The sequence below is a fragment of the Vulpes lagopus genome, chromosome 10 (assembly GCF_018345385.1).
Source record: "Vulpes lagopus strain Blue_001 chromosome 10, ASM1834538v1, whole genome shotgun sequence".
In the NCBI taxonomy this organism is placed as follows: Eukaryota; Metazoa; Chordata; class Mammalia; order Carnivora; family Canidae; genus Vulpes; species Vulpes lagopus.
In genome coordinates, this window is record NC_054833.1 from 67559067 (window position 1) to 67576616 (window position 17550).

Here is a 17550-nt window from a genome sequence, read left to right on the forward strand (position 1 = left end):
GTGGAGGCTCTAGGCAAGTGGTGCATGCTGAGAGTTCAAGGGCTCTGCAGCCCTCCCCACATCCTGTGCCCTCGCATCTCTTCCATCACTATTCTTTATCATATGCTTTTACAATAAAGTGGCAAACAGTGAGTGAGTAGTTCCCCGGAGTTCTGTGAGCTGCTCGAGCAAATTAATTGAATCCGACATGTGGGTCTTGGGAATCTGTGATTTAGAGCAGATTGGCCAGATGCAGAGGTGACAATCTGGCCTTGCAGCTAGCATGGGTGAGTGGGGCAGGGGCAGGTTGTGGGACTGAGCCCTTAACCTGTAGGATTTGACACTATCTCCAGAATTTAGTTGAATTGTAGGATACTCAGCCAGTGTCATGGAGAATTGCTAGGTGTAGGGAAAACCCCTACACCTTTGGTGACCGGAAGTGTCAGAAGCAATCCCCATTGTGTGTGAGTAGAAGAGACACACAGGAGGTGAACTGGGTTTTTCCTTACTCAGAAGGGAAAGAGAGGGTGGTTTTTCCACACACAGATACATGATTTTCACATCAATTTATAGTCTGAAAATAACAAAGATAATAGTAATGAAGAAATGTCTGATAATTCTATTAAAGCAAGTTATATTTCCATGAAGTTTCCTTAATAGGCATAGCAAAGCCATATTAAGATAGATACTTAAGACAAATATTGATCTTAAGACAAACTGCATGGGCCTGTCTCTGGACAAAATGAAAAACCTTCAAAAAAAAAAAAAAAAAAGAACCTTCATCCTCACTGGCTCCTTACAGGATACTTGAAATGATCTCCAGAATAAGGAAAGTCTAACTGGAAAAGTTTTTTAAAAAGCAAAACTTGGGCAGCCCTGGTGGCTCAGTGGTTTAGCGCCGCCTTCAGCCCAGGGCCTGATCCTGGAGACCCACATCGGGCTCCCTGCATGGAGCCTGGTTCTCCCTCTGCCTGTGTCTCTGCCCCCCTCTCTCTCTGTGTGTCTCTCATGAATGAATAAATAAAACATTAAAAAAAAAAAAAAAAAAAAGGCAAAACTTGCCCAGAAGAGAAAGAGAGTCAACCTGGCAGTCCAGCCAGGATCAAGGCCAAAAGAAAAGATGAGCAGAATCTTTCTGGAAGATCCAGTGAGCTAGCCTGCTCCCTTCAGCCAGCTTTTAAAACTCTGAAGACTGTTTAATACATTATACATTAAGGCAGCTGGGCTTCCGGTGTCATCAAATGATGACAAATTTGGGTGTGTGGGTTTTTGAGTGGGTAGGGTTTTTTTTTTTGGGGGGGGTTTTTTTTTTTTTTCGCCTTCTTTGGAATGCAAAAAAAATAGACACAAACTCTATTTCACAGTAAGTATCTGTGTTCAATGCAGTGATATGGGGCTGTTTTGTCCTTTCCCCTCTGTACCAGTGCTCTCAGATATGTGGCTTCTAGAGTTGCATACAAACACACACACACACGTAATAACTCTGAAGGTTATGAGAAGGTTATTTAGAAACAAGAGGGGATGCCTAGGATGTGACCTGAAAACGCACCACACAAAATAATGCACATGGTTTGCAAAATATGCCAATCCATCCTGGGAAGAGACTAAAATAAAAGTTGCCATGTTAAGAGTGCTCGGTTCTAAAATGCCCTTTTCCCCTTCAAAAACAACTTAAATGTGATTGTAAATTGTTGTTTTAATATAATTCTTTAAACAAAGAACTTAGGGAAAAATAAGTCACTCTCCTTAACTTTGTTTTAGGTTGTGGGGAACAGAAGAGAATTCTCTGTGTTTTCTCATTGTAACTTAGCAGTCTTTAAAAATGGTCTTTTTTCTGTTCCACATTCTAATTTAGTTAAGAAAATGGTTTACACTTTCCAAGGTAAACATAAAATGCCCTGGCCCCCAATAAATGTCATGTATCTGCCATTCTCACCAGCTTTACACATCATCGAAGCCAGCAATTTAGAAACAATGGAGCCTCTTTTTCTCATCTTGCACTGTTTGCTGTAAGGAAAGTAGGGAATCACGCCGATAATGCTTTTGGCACAAGAGGTCTTACACGCGTACACCATAATCAGGAGCTCCATGATGGTGGTGTTCACATCCCTGCATTTCAAGAAAGAAAATCCCAGCAAGGAACGTAAGACATGTGTTTAACATCTCCCTGTTCCCACAAAGTGGCAGCAATGTGCTATGTGTGCCTCTACAGACTTAAGGCTCGAGACACAGAAAAGGCACAAACAAATTCCACATTCCCCTCACAGCTACTGACCTACTTCCTTTTTCCCTATAAAAACTACTCAGTCAGAAGAGAGCCTTCCATGAGCTCCCACCCTCCAAGTTGGCCAGCCCTTCACTATCAGGCAGAGAAAACTTTCTACACCAGTTACTCTGCAATTAGGCCTCACAATGACACCCTAAGCACCCCTTGCCCTCCTCTCCACTCCTGCCTACTGGAAGATAGGCTCCAGTAATTCTCCCTCTTGCCTCTGCCATCAATTCTGTACACTCCCTGGGCTTGTACCCATCGGACTATAAACTCTGTTGTTGCATTAGAAACGACTGGTGACCACTCTTCCCACTGGCCTATTTCTTCCCTCCCCTGTGTATACATCTCAAGAGAGTTGTCTACACTCAGATATCTCCGGTTCACCTCATCTTGCCTCTTTCAAACGCATTCCAATCTGGGTCCTCAATGACCTCCATGCACCTAGATCCAAGGACAGTTCTCCTCTCACCTGAGTGTCCACAGCTGCTTGCCCGGCTTCACCCACTGGGCTTCTAGGACTTCCTTGCTGTTCACCTGGCTTCTTCTGCAGCTTCCCCTCCTCCCCACCTTCCTAACACTCATTCATTTGCACCTCTCTTCGACCTCCCCTCATCCCTTGGGCTTCTCATCTAATTTCACAGCTTCTAGAAGTTGGAAACTCAAGGTTACAGTCTCAGTCCAAGCTTCTCAACTCCAGTCTAGCAAATCCAACCACTACCTGACAATGGTGCCACTCAAGTGTCTGTTGAGACCCCTCAAAACTGAACTGCTCTTTGCCCCCCAAAGCCTGCTTCATCATAAAACCTTTTCCATAGTGGTAGATGGCGACACTCCTCCTTCAGTTTACTCAGGACAAAAACAGAGGTGCCCCCTTCACTGTTCTTGTCTCCAGAAGGTCACAGCATCTCCCCACTGTACTGCTGCACAGGGGCCAGGCCAGGTGTGCTCTGCATCAAGCAAGTGACAGGCGCAGTCTGCCACCACAGGCCTCCCTGTTCTTTAGCGGTCCCTCTGCTGCTTGTTCTCCTCAGGGTGGCTGGCTGGATCTTCAAGTGCAAGTCACATCACACACTCCTCTGCTCAAGATCCAGAAATGCTTTCCCATTTAGCCCACAGCCCCATGATGGCTCCCAAAGCCCCTCTATGATTTGCCCGACACCCCACCTCTCTGCTCCGCCCCTCTCATGTCCTCCGCCCCCCAGTCTGGTCACACTAGACATCATGTCAGTCCTCACTCACACTAAGACCCTTCACCCTTGGGGCTCTCCCCAACTGGAAAGTGCTCCTCCCTGGCTGGCCACCTGGCTTCTGCCCCTACCTTCTCCTGTCACCTCCTTGCTGAGCCCTGCCTGGCCTGCCCTCTCTCTACTCCCTCCCTACATCACTCCCAATCCCCTGCCACACTGTTGAGGTCTTTGTCAGCTTCTGACAAACTGGATGATCAGTAGATACTCAGTTACTAAGTCAGTAAGTATACAGTTAACTAATTGCATGTCTCAGAAAATAGACTCCATGAAGCCAAGGGTCTTTATCTGTTTTGTTTTTGTTTTTTTTAAGATTTTTATTTATTTATTCATGAGAGACACAGAGAAAGAGGCAAAGACAGGCAGAGAGAGAAGCAGGCTCCCTGTGGGGAAGCCCGATGCAGGACTCAATCCTAGGACGCCTGGATCATGACATGAGCCAAAGGCTGATGCCCAACCACTGAGCCACCCAGGTGCATCGGTCTTTATCTGTTTTAATCATTCACGCATCTTGAACACCTGAAATAGTGACTGGCATGCAGCTGACCTTCAATCAGTGTTTGTTAATGAATGAATGAGTGAAAGGAAACCCAGAACATGTGGGTGACTGGGTTATATGTTAATATCTGACCTGGTTTCACAAGAGTGAAAAGCAGACTTTCAGGAAAGCACTGTCTGTGAAAGTGTAGAAGGAGAGGACCCAACAGTGGGCACAGAATTACACCAAGGGCCCCACGCCATACCTACAAGGGCACCATTTTTCTGGAGCTGCTGACAGGCTTACCAGCACTAACCTCAAGTCATGAACTTGTCTGAATGACTGGATAAATGGAGCCAAGAGACAGCATTCTCTTCATTTAAAACTTTTCTGATACTTTTAGTGCCCACTGTTAATCTGTCCTAAAATGAAAGATAACACATATCTGACAACATCAAATCTCAACATTAACTATTTCATAAACACCCGATGTCCAGGCTCTCTGGCAAGATGAAGTGAGTTCACACAAGGTCATGGTTCGGAGCAATGAAAAATGAGACATGCAGACAGTTTTAGCTAAGGGAATAAGAAACCAACAAAAGGCAAGGGCAGAATAGTAAGTGTTGAAATAAACCAAATAGAAATAAAAGGACAGGAATGGATGGACCTGGAAACATGAAGGACTATATGAGTCATGCTGCTGAAGCCCTGAATTCTAAGTCCAATTTGGCCTATAAGGCTCACTTATCCCCTTGTATAACATAAGTGACTTCTCTGCATTCATCCAAATGGATTCACACGTGTCTGTGAGGAGATAAAAGCACTGCAGACAGCCAGGAGCAACCTAAGTCATTTTGTGCTCTGCGCTATCCCCACCCCAATGTCAGAAGAGGTAGGGTAGCTGTGGGCACAGGGAGTCCTCCACTAGCACCCCAGCCCTTCAGCCATCTGGGTAAAGAAGGTGGTGGTAGGGGTTCTGAGAACTGGGAGCTTCCTAGCCCAGGTCTGCCGAGAATGCTAAGTAGCACAGAAGAAATGAAAACAAGGGAACTTCGGCAAAGGCAAGCCACCCCCTCCCTTCAAGGCACACACACTCCTGGGAGGGCATGGGATGCAATGACAGGTCCCCTTCAACTCCTCTTCCTGGAAGAGCCAGGTGGCTACAAGATCTCATCCCCATGAACCAAAGACCTGGACAGATGTTCAAAATGTAGATGAAAGTATGTGTGTGCCAAATCTAAATTCTCCTGAAACTTGGCTCTTGTTCCCCTTCTTTGGTATTTATTATACATATAAACACGCAGCAAAATTAGAATCTCTAAGCTAAAAAATTATGCCCTATACAAACTGATCTCCAGACATTATTAAGAATCACTCTGAGTGAAGAACTTTCAAATACAGAGGCATCTGGGGATTTGTATGGACAGAGTGGTCTTTTAAAAAATGATGCAGACCAACCTCATTGCACTGACTCCTCTGCACTCAGATTATACACTTGCAGCCTCAACAATTTCCAGGACACATGTACGTCAAACACCACACCAAAGAGGAATACATATTCCTTCAATACATTCTTTTACCTTCTCAGCTCATTTATCTAAACATAAGAAATGGTGATCATTTTTAAATTACCTGCAGCCAGAGCTTTAAGAACCTCAAGTAAATACACAGCTCTCCTCCTACCTTTTTGGGGGGGAACTAGAAGAGCTTCCCTGGGAGTTTTACAAAATTCTGGTTGAGAGGCAATATAATGGGTTCTGTTCTCATTAAGAACCTCTACTCCAATACTTGGTTACTTCCACCATTCAAAAACATGGAACAAACACGTAAAAGTCAGCAGTTAGGTCAGAAAAATTAGCAAAATACGACACACCAATTTCCAAATGATCATAATTCTTCCTGTCTAGTCAGCTGCTATTATTTTAAACGCTCATGCTTAGAAAGAAAAACCCAGAGAACAACATCGTATCTATTGGATAAGGACTCACTTTGAGACAGTCTGGATGATGAAAACATCTTTTCCCCTCACGGATTCTTGAATCTGCACTCTTGTTTCTGGCAGGAAAAGGAAAGAAGTGAGGGGGGTAAAAAAAAGACACAATTTACATTTTTGAAAATATATACATCAAAAAATCTGCTTCATTCCTAATGTTATAAAATATGAAACTGGAACTGTTAAACTCATTAAACTCATGAGGCTTTAGATGCTATAAAGGATAATGACACACTGGAGTTAATCACACTTTTTTTTTTTTAACTTTTTTTAGAGAAAGGGAGAAAGGGAGGGGAGAGGGAGACAGAGAATCTCAAGCAGGTTCCACGCCCAGTGCAGTCTAACCCTGGGCTCGATCTCACAACCCTGAGATCACAACCTGAGACAAAATCAAGAGTCAGATGTTTAACCAACTGAGTCACCCAGGTGCCCCAACCACACTTTTAAAACATGTCGGGTTACATTACGTGCTTCAGAAAGAATTCAATTTCTTACTTGGAACAAGTAAAGCTACCCTTCTTACTTCTCTTATCCAGGCAGTAAGTGCTGTGCCACACTGAGCACAGTATCTCTATGGGAAATCACATATTCAGTCATAAAACCAGCAACAATTAAGAATTTATTAGACAATAAATGTTATAATAATGCTGTGACAGTAAAGACAAATAAGTTCCAATAACCCTACTCTCAAAAAACTTGCGATCAGCCACAATTAGACAAATACAGAATGAGACATTCTTCAAAGTCAATGTCCTGGGAAGGAAAGAACTGTTCTAGATTAGAATAAAAACCATTATTACTTGAGCCAAGAATCCTGGTTTGGAAAAAAAAAAAAAAAAGACAAAACAGCTATAAAAGGCTCTTCAGGACAACAAGGGAAATTTGAATACAGATTACTAGATATTAGATAATTAGAGAATGGTTGTTAATTTCTTTGAGTATGAGAACAACACCGTATTCATGCAGGAGAAAATGCTTATTCTTGAGAAGCATGGTCAAGCATTTGGGGCTTAAGTGACCTGACACCTGCAACTCACTTTCAAAAGGTTCCACACAGGGGTGCCTGGGTGGCTCAGCGGTCTGGTGCCTGCCTTCGGCCCAGGGCATGATCCTGGAGTCCTGGGATAGAGTCCCATATCGGGCTCCCTGCATGGAACTTGCTTCTCCCTCTGCCTGTGTCTCTGCCTCTTTCTCTGGGTCTCTCATGAATAAATAAATAAAATCTTAAAAAAAATAAAAAAAGGTTCCACACATATTCATATTGCAAAATGTTACCTGTTGAATCCAAGCAGCAGACATGCATATGGAGATTCACTGCACTATTCTTTCAACTTTTTTATAGGTCTGAATATTTTCATTAAAAATGTTGGAAAAAACAGGGCAGCCCAGGTGGCTCAGCGGTTTAGCGCCACCTTCCGCCCAGGGCGTGATCCTGGAGTCCTGGGATACAGTCCCGCATCGGGCTCCCTGCATGGAGCCTGCTTCTCCCTCTGCCTCTCTCTCTCTCTCTGTCTCTCATGAATAAATAAAATCTTTTTTTAAAAAGTTGGAAAAAACAAAATACATGTTTACAAAGGAATATGGTACCAAGGAAAGAAAATGAGCTTTAGAATCAGGGAGACCTGGGCTTAAACCCTGACTCTCCTACTTTGGGACCTCATATGTAACATCATCCCTCAATGCAGCAGTTCCTTAGTATCTGGTAACAGTGAGGAATGCACAAATGTCAGTTCCTGCCTTCCTTCGCAATAAACACCAACTACTTTCTCTGCCCTCATTCATGAACCTGGAGGGTGGGCCAACCTCCTCCTGGGCCTTCCACCACCAGCTCTCCCTTACCCCCTCTTCCCAGACTACACAAAGGACATCACGCAATCCTCTTCGGCAGTAGACCCTTCTCCAAACTCTCCCTGCAGGTTTTCTTTAATTACACATTTTTCCTATGGAAGCCACATGGGAGATCTTGGGAGACAGGAAAGAGAAGGCAGTAATGGAGAAATAAATACTGGAAAAAGAGTTTTGTGTCTTTTCATCAAAGTGTCTTTTAAATTCTCTATTTAAGTAATTGACAAAATCTTAGAGGCACCAGGCTGGTTCAGTTGGTGGAGTGTGCCACTCATGATTTGGGGACTGTGAGTTTGAGCCTCATGTTGGGTGTAGAGATTGTTTAAAAATAAAATCTAAGGGATCCCTGGGTGGCGCAGCGGTTTAGCGCCTGCCTTTGGCCCAGGGCGCGATCCTGGAGACCCGGGATCGAATCCCACATCAGGCTCCCGGTGCATGGAGCCTGCTTCTCCCTCTGCCTGTGTCTCTGCCTCTCTCTCTCTCTCTGTGACTATCATAAATAAATAAAAAATTTAAAAAAAAATTAAAAAAAAAAAAAAACTTAGGTCTAAGTTTAAAAAAAAATAATAAAATAAAATAAAATCTAAAAAAATAATAATAATAAATAAATAAATAAATAAAATCTAAAGGGATACCGAGGTGGCTCAGCTGGTTAAGAGCCTGACTTCAGCTCAGGTCATGATTTCAGGGTCTTGGGATCAAGCCCGTCAGACTCCATGCTCAGCAAAGAGTCTGCTTGTCCCTCTCCCTCTGCCCCTCCCCTTGCTTGTGCTCTCTCTTTCTCTCTCAAATAAATATTTTAAAAATTAAAAAATAAAAATAAAATCGAAAAAAAAAAATTAACCCGGAATCCCAGGATCGAGTCCCACATCAGGCTCCCTGCATGGAACCTGCTTCTCTCTCTGCCTATGTCTCTGCCTCTCTCTCTGTGTGTGTCTCCACAAATAAATAAAATCTTTAAATAAATAAATAAATAAATAAATATCGACAAAATCCTACAGTAGAGAACGAGAGGGAACCAGCATTTACTGAGCACCTACTATGTGCCAAGGACTTTGTATTAGGCACACAAATTATCACATTTAATCTTCAAAATAGCCCTAATCATTTGTAGTTTAGAAAAGTTAAATAACTTGCCAAGAATAAGAGGTCTGACCCTCAAGTCCATGCAAGCTTTCCATCGCTTTTCCTAGGGTAATTTCAAATATCCACCATTTCTAGAGAAATCACAAAGATTAAGTAACATATGCTTTCACAACTTGAGACGCTTATGTAGTAATATAAATCAATTAACAAAAGCATTTCCTAACAAGCATTTCATGAAGTCTTGTCCATGACAGCTTGAGGGAAATAAGAATCCAGCCAACTGAGGCACCTGGATGCTCAGTCAGGTTAGTGTTCAACTCTTGGTTTTGGCTCAGGTCATGATCTCAGGGTAGTGAGACTGAGACCTGCATCAGGCTCCATGCTTAGCACAAGGTCTGCTTGAGATTCTCTCTCCCTCTCCCCCTTCCCCTTCCACTTGTACTCTCTCTTCCAAATAAGTAAATAAATCTTAAAAAAAAAAAAAAGAGAGAGAGAAGAATTAACAACCAATTAATACTGTGGCCACACAGGGTTTTCTCAGCCTGCCCAAAGTGACATAAACTCATATGACTTCTGAGCAGTGTTTCCATTTAGGGTACAGGTTTCATGCATCTCTGCAGTTTTTATTAGAGGAAGTCTGAGAGCTGGAGTCCAAGCTCCCACGTACTCTATATACAGCTGGTATCAGTAGGAGCTAGATAGAGCACTACTCTCACCACCTTGCCCACCCAACTTCCTGCAGGCAGGACTAACCAGCCACTCGATCCAACTGTTTCAAGAGTGGAGGATGAAAGACAGAGCCAGCATGGCACATTCCACAAAAAAAAAAATCAATGCAGTGCATGTCTAAGATAGCTCACCTCTGTTAGGTTCCTGGTAAACCTGCACTTTGCCCATCTCCACCCCCAGCCGCCTAGAGAAGAGAAAGGGGGAGAAAAGTTGGAAAGGTAACAGAGATAGTATCTATCCAACACCTTAACTATTTAAGGATGCTTCATAAATTCATTAAAAAGAAGATAAGGCAAAATGAAATAGAGGCACTCTTTTTATAAAATTAAAGCAGATATGCTACTACTAAGTAAGTCACTCTGTTATCTAATCCCCCACCTGCCATCCCAGGCCTAACCCAAGAAGGCCTCTGGAGTCCTGCTCAGCCTGCCTCACCGACCATTCCTTGCGCCCTCTGCCCTCCTGCCATGCCCCTAGGCTATACCATCATGTCAGAGGTGCACACACCAGGGCCTTTGAACATTCTGTCCCCTTGACCCACAGGACTTCTCAATTCATATACCATACCCTGAGTTTAAAAGGTACCCGAGCAACCTGCCCAAATCATTCCTTTCACAGTGTTTTCTTCACACTACCTACCACTGCCTGAAATTTTGTTTTGTTGACTTCCTTCTTGTCTGGTTGTCTACTAAATATAAGAAGGAAGAATCTTGACTGGTTTGTTCACCATGAGTCCCCAATATCTAGATCAAGACTTAGTACACAGAAGGATGTTCAATATTTATCTTTTATTTTTTAATTTAAATTTTGTTAGTTAACATACAGTGCAATGTTGGTTTCTGGAGAATATTTAATAAATAACTAAAACTATACAGAACTATAACCTAGATAAACTAATTTCATACAGAATACACTCCGTTGTTCTCTATACTCAAGTAATTCTGTATATGTGTGGCACCTAACACAATCCCTGGCACTCCTCAAGACTCCCTAAGTGTCTGCTGAATGAACATGTAGGGAGTTACAACAGCTTACAAAAAGTTAGTCCTTAATATATAGATAATACGCAGGCTAACCACAAAATATCTGCTCTCAAGTTTAACAATCAGTGCTATTCTGATCATCAAATTTAAAACATCACATAATAAATATGGGTTTTAATAGAAATAATTATAACTCACTCAGCAATCTTCTTTGAGAGCTCCATACATGATGAATTAGAATTTGCTGAAAACAACACCAGACCTCCTTTGGTTATGTTCATCTTGGTTTCTAATTCAGGTGGCGCCACACAAAACATCAAAACCTTCTTGGTTTTCCAATTCTCAGAGCCTAGGAGGATTTAAAAGTATATTAAGAACTGCCACAGAATATTAAATTCACCTGAATGAACTTTTTTTTTTTTTTTAAATAGCAAATGACTTAAACTGAAGGAGATAAGTGTTCACCATCATGGAGTCTTTTATATTACATATATGTATGGATAAAGAAAAAGTTCGTTTGGGCTTTATGGCTCCAAATTTATGGAAATACGTTGTTATATGATTTAGTTTTCATGACCACTGGGAATAAATGATAAACTTACAAGAAAGGCGGAGCTGAAGAGCTCAGTGTTTTACTGTTTGCTGCTTAAAGTCAATTATGGACAACCTCCTTTTATTCTCTGACAACAAAATTCCTCCTGGATTAACACACAGAAAAATGGCAGAGCCATTAGCAAGGACATGGACTGATTGACCCTCAAAAATCATGAAGAAATAACCCACCTATGCCCAGCTTTTACTGTAGTCACTATTTATCCCAACACCTCCCCGGGGCCTGCCAGCTGACTCTCTGGGGCCCTGAGCCGGGTCTAAAAGGGACCTTGCCATCTGCATTTTCCTGAACTGAACATAAGGCAGACCAAACAATAACCCTGAGTGGAAGGGAAGTAAGCAGACCACCAATTGATGGGCAGGAGGGCACAAAGAGAAAAGCCCCTGGCCTCAAAATTGTCAGGGCTGAGGCCTTTCACGTGTCCTTCCACCTTCCGATCTCTGAGCTGTGTCCTTATCACCCAAGGACGGTGCAGGACTAGGTGTACCAGCAATAGTCTCGAGGACCATGAGGAACGGGGGCACCTTCCCAGCTAGCCCACTGCACTTCCTCGGTTGTAGCTTTACTTCGATGGCCCCCGCAAGGCCGGTGGAGACTAAGAATGAAGCTATGCGGATCTTTTCTGCTGTTCAATTTTAATTACACAAGTAATACACAAACACATTCTCCTTGGGGGAAAAAAAAACTGAAACATGATAGTTTAGGTTAAAGTCACTAGCCCCAATCCCGGGCTCCTTCCCACCCACCCTCCCGGAATGGACATTTTTATTAGTTTGATATGGGCACCATCAGACCTTTACACATTCATACATGATCCATCCCTCATAAGAAAATATGATAAGAATACACTTCTAACATAGAAAAAGAATCATCATACAAATTTATCATCTTTTTTGTTAAATTATATATTTTGACAACCCAGGGTTACAAAATATAGGTCCATCGTGTCTTTTCTTAACTGATGCCAGTACTCCATGATGCAGAGATGCCACATTTAGCTGGTCAACATCCTAAACAAGCTTCCTAGTGCACATGTAGGTCTCTCTCTGCAGTAACTGTAAAAAGATAACCACTGGGTCTTGGGGGTGGTGCAATTTACAGGTATGGACGCACCAGCAGGCTAGGAAAGCATGTTCCCCCACTGACTGCCTCTTATGGGGCATGTCACAAAGGGAAATATGGACTTCAATGAAATTTACCTACAGCCTAATAATTACAAATAAAAACACATACACACATGACCAAAGCCCTAAGGAGACCAAGGAGGACCAGAGATGCCTACCATGAAAAGCAGCTCAGAAGCAAGGATCGATCAGCCAACTACAGCCCATGGGCCAAACGAGATCCCTCCAAATGCTATTTCTGTACATAAAATTGTATTGGAACACAGCCACGTTCACTGTCTACAGTCTACAGATACAATGATAAGAGCTGAGCGTCGGCCATAAAGCCAAAAACACTGATTATCTGGCGCTCCACAGAAAGTCTGCTGACCCCTGCTTTATGGCATACTGTGGGGGCAGAGTGGCAGGTTACATGAAAAAAAAAAAATCCTCAATCCTCAAAGTTGGAAGAGATCTTAAGTATCTTCCAACGCCGTCTCTCAACCAATGTAGGTCAGTGTTTAAGAACACAGGGTACAAGTCTGGAAGAAGAAATTCATTCTCCTGTAATTTTAAGTACAACCTTTACAGTCAAAATCGTGTCTGCATCTTGGCTGCTACTTCCCCTTAGCTCACTGAGAGGCCCTGCAAAAATTAATCTCTCGGCCACTGTTCCCTCACCCATACAATATATAAACACAGCCCTTACAGGGTCACTGAAAAATTAATTCTGTACAGCACTTAAAGTGTTCCAAACAGAGGATCTGCTTGGTAAATGGAAGCTATTTAGGCATCAACTTTTAATATTTCAGTTTTCTACTGACCAAGCACAGTAATACACTTGGGGTAGACATCTTTTTACATCCTCCAAACTTCAAGTAAGAAGCTTCTTAAAGTACCATAGTGTCCTTGAGAAGGCTTGGAACACTCAGAATGAAAGCATCTGAGGGTAGAAAGAGCTCTTGCAGGTAAACCCGCCCATCTACAGGACTCCCGCCAAGAAGTCACAGCAGGCAGGTGCTTGAACAGCTCCAGAGCTAGATGCCCGTACCCGAAGGGCCCCTCCATTCCAAACACTTCCGTAGAACATGCTAAACTTTCTCTCCCTGCAGTCGCCACCCCCAGATCCTTGTCTTTTCCTTGGTAATCTACAGAAAATGTCAAATTCCCTTGCCACATATCTCTAGATGGCTCTCTTACTCCTGGGTACTCTCTGCTCCAGGATACTTCCTGGAGCCTTTCCTTACTGGTCAGTTAATTATTTCTTTTTATTTTTTTTTTTCCTGGTCAGTTTAAATGCCCTTCACCACTGACTGTGGTCTCTTTTGAGTCCGTCTTCAGATACCAGGTTTCTATAATTGAAACCTAACTTGAGACCACCCTCAGAATGGCATCAGAAGGGGAGTCCATTTGGAAATGGCTATCGATACAGTCAAGTCCTGTTCAAACCCAAGGGCTGTTGCTAGTTTGGGTTCTACTTTTCCCTACTGGAAATGCAAGTTGTGCTCTTTACCAAGCTTCAAGAAAAGTGAGCTTTAAAGACCATCCTCAGGGGATCCCTGGGTGGTGCAGCGGTTTGGCGCCTGCCTTTGGCCCAGGGCACAATCCTGGAGACCCGGGATCGAATCCCATGTCGGGCTCCCGGTGCATGGAGCCTGCCTGTGTCTCTGCCTCTCTCTGTGACTATCATAAATAAATAATTTTAAAAAATAAATAAATAAAGATCATCCTCAGGGATCCCTGGGTGGCGCAGCGGTTTGACGCCTGCCTTTGGCACAGGGCGCGATCCTGGAGACCCGGGATCGAATCCCACATCAGGCTCCCGGTGCATGGAGCCTGCTTCTCCCTCCGCCTGTGTCTCTGCCCCTCTCTCTCTCTGTGACTATCATAAATAAAAAAATAAATAAATTAAAAAAAAAAAAGATCATCCTCAAAAACATAATCACCAAGATGGAGCTAACAGAAGGCTCATTAGCATAAAGCTACAGGGTGAAGTGGAGCCTCTTAACTAGTTGTTTTTACGTTTATCCTAAATTTGCTCTAGAATGTGTGAGGATTATTTATAACGAGTATGACAACACACCCTTTCCAGAGAATCTCGGCACCTTTCTAAAAGCAAATCCTACGCCTCTCTGAATGAGATCTGACAACCTGTTAAGTCTCATGAATGATTCCACACTGAAAGACCATTTGGTTTGGATGTGGCCAGCAGTCTTTTCAAAACCACTTCCCCAGGGGCACCTGGGTGGCTCAGTGGTTGAGCATCTGCCTTTGGCTCAGCTCATGATCCAGGATCCTGGGTCCCTGAATAAAGTCCTGCATGGGGCTCCCCGCAGGGAGCCTGCCTCTCCCCCTGCCTGTGTCTCTGCCTCTCTCTCTGTGTCTCTCATGAATAAATAAGATCTTTACACAAATAAAATAAAATAAAATAAAATAAAATAAAATAAAATAAAATAAAATAAAATAAACCCACTTCCCTGGATTTTGGACAAGGAAGGCTTGCATTAAAGTGTGATGCTTTCCCTCCAAAGGGTCCACTGTACAAACACCTTTTTATCTAAAGATGGTGGAGTAGGAGTGTGAAGTCTTGGGTCTGCCTTCCACGTTACTAGCTACTGGTCCTCGGATAGGTCACTTGGCCTCATAGGGCCTGCGCGTCTTCCTTCCTGACAACAGAGATAGATGCTTGGTAAAATCAGCTTCCTCCAGCAGAATTAGGGGTCTGGGACAGCAGAGATTTTTTTTTTTCATTATGTCCTCCACTGTATAAACCAGTGCCTAGTACCTGGCACATGGAAGAAGCTCAGTATTTGTCAAACAACAAACATTTTTGAATAAAAGCCTGACCAGGTTGCAATGATTAATAAATGGAACTAAAAGGCATCATAAAGTACAAAGAATTACTATTTTTATTAGTGATGTACCTCACTTCAAAAAAAAATTGCTTTATATCTCACTGCTGAAGAGAATTAGTAGGGCAAAACCTAAAGCTGAATTAATCCTCCATGCCTCTGATCCCAGGGACTTTGCTCGTCTCTCTCCATCAGCATGTTTTCTTATGGGCTAACATCATTTTCTGAGTGCTCTAAATTTGGATGACAACTCAACAGAGCAGGGACCAGACAAGGATCCATTTTACACTCGGGGAAATGAGGCTCTGACACGGAAGAAACATGCTCAAGGCTGCATGGCCTCTAAGCTGCAGACATGAGCTCAGTTCCAGTCTGACTTGCAGCACAGACAGTTGTGGGGACAGCTCATCTCCCAACAGCACAAAAAATGCCTGGACTCCCCTGCTGATTCTGCATCACAGTGAGCAGGATCCGACATCCACATTTTGAAAAACATCTACCATAAACAGGCCTTGTTTGGAAAACAACTTATATCTGAGTGTTGAAGAAAGAACACAACACAGAACTTTCAGTATTTCCCCTTTTGGGAATTTACACCAAGAGGAAGAAAGAAAAAGCCACGTTTGTTCAATGATGGTCAGTCACTGCAAGATTTTTTTTTTTTTAAGAGCAACACTGGGCGTGAAGAAAGGATCGATAATTGGTAATTAAGTGAAATTCAGAATATATTCAAGACAATAGGAACGGTAAACGTCTGGGACAATGCAAAAGTGCTTATGTTAAGTGAATAAGAGCAGAATTTCGTCTCCTCCGATCAAAACTGGGTGACAATGGTTTAGACTGGGTCAGGATAGGAACACGGGCAGGAAGAAGGGTATGATTTAGTGGAGTTCAATAATGTGGCTGAATTATTTTTATTTGCGCATTGAAATCTTTTAAACATTAGAAATCACACTTCCTCGTGCCCCAAATCCCCATTCTGCATTTCCTTATTCTTTGCAAAAGCTACACAACCCAAACTGCGCCAGTATCAAAATAAGGGGTGGGGGGAATCCTCATCATCAATGTTAAGATACTAGGGGAAAACATTTTCTAGTAAAAGAATATCTAAAAATCAACATCACGGTCCTCACTCAACCTCCTCTAGGTGAGTTCTGGGTGGAATTAAAAAAAAAAAAAAAAAAGACACCAGGTTACGGGGTAAGAGAAGCGCCTGCGAGCAGCGAGGCCAGTCGACTTAAAATCAGGGGCCGCAGATGGCGGGGTTGGAGGCTGGTTTTCTGAGCCGCCCCGGCCGCCGGTCCCGGAATTAGGGCTCGACTCCCCACGGCGCCTGGAGCGGGGGAACCCCGGGACCGCGCGCCGGCCCGAGCCCCGCGGAGCCCGCGCGGGAGAGGAGGGACGAACAGAGGAGGAGGGAGGAGGGAGGAGGGAGGAGGGGGGAGGGGGCGGCGGCGGGCGCGAGGCCGGGGTCGCCCTGCTGTCCCCCCCAAGCTGCAGCCCCGGGACCGCGCGACCCGTCCGCCAGCCGGCGCCGGGGGGCTCCCCGCCCCTTGCACCTGCGCCCCGCACTGCCGGAGCCCGCCGGTCCGCGCCGCCGCTCGTCGCTGGCTCCCGCCCTACCTGGCCCCGACCCCAGCCCCGGCCCCGACGCAGCCTCGGCTGCCGAAGGAAGAAAGCGCCGTCTCTCCAGGCGGCTTCTCTAGGAGCAAAATGGCGACTCCATGCGCAAGAACGGCGTCCGCGGCGACTGCGAGGCCGTGGGCGGGGCCGAGGGCGGGGCCGGGAGCTGGGATTGCGGAGGCACCTGGCTCGGGGTCGTGGGCGTGGCCCGCCCGAGGGGAGGGGCGGGGAGGTGGGCGGGGCTGAGCCGCCTCGGGGTGGGGCGGGCCTTGCTCCGGGGTAGCCTTCAGGTGGCTGTGAAATTACAGATGTCTGGGCTCCAGTCCTTACCCGCCTGTAACCTTAGGCAAAGTCACTTCACCTCTGAGCCTCGATTTCCTCATCTGAAAAATGGAAATGATAGTAGCATCCACCTCACAGGGCTGTGAGGATTAAAGGACATAGCACCTGCAGGGCTTTTTTAGCTCAGTTCCCGGCATATAGTTAAATGCTCAGTTGTTCCTGTAATTATTTCCTTTCTTCTTTCATTATAAAGCAATCGGTGTTTTTGGTATCTATTGCCCGAATTCTTTAAGTATGTTTACCCTTTATTTTATATATATAACATAATAATAGTGACCACGTATGTAGGTAGCATTTACCATGTGTCAGGCTGAGTCCTCTTAAGTGCTTACCATGTATTAACTGTAATTTATTTAATGCTCACAAGAGTATGAAGTAGGCATTTTAATAGCCGTGGTATCTGAAACA

At 44.1% G+C, this 17550-nt stretch overlaps 1 protein-coding gene across 5 annotated transcripts in view; it reads right to left on the reverse strand.

The window, feature by feature from the left end:
- Nucleotides 1-16928, reverse strand: part of PRPSAP2 (phosphoribosyl pyrophosphate synthetase associated protein 2) — a 51540-nt gene extending 34612 nt beyond the window's left edge. For 2 of the 5 annotated variants that reach the window (XR_005990451.1, XM_041772900.1), the window contains exons 1-6: nucleotides 16737-16895; nucleotides 11212-11307; nucleotides 10808-10958; nucleotides 9758-9810; nucleotides 5962-6028; nucleotides 1916-2088 (exon numbers count right to left, since the gene is read on the reverse strand). Coding sequence is in view for 4 of the 5 variants with exons in the window: in XM_041772900.1 (XP_041628834.1) it covers nucleotides 1916-2088; nucleotides 5962-6028; nucleotides 9758-9810; nucleotides 10808-10926 (412 nt within the window). In the remaining variant the exon portion in view is untranslated. Of the gene's footprint in view, nucleotides 1-1915; nucleotides 2089-5961; nucleotides 6029-9757; nucleotides 9811-10807; nucleotides 10959-11211; nucleotides 11308-16736 lie in introns of all 5 variants that reach the window. The other 3 variants (XM_041772897.1, XM_041772896.1, XM_041772899.1) reach the window with 3 other exon arrangements.
- Between the last annotated feature and the right edge of the window lie 622 nt (nucleotides 16929-17550).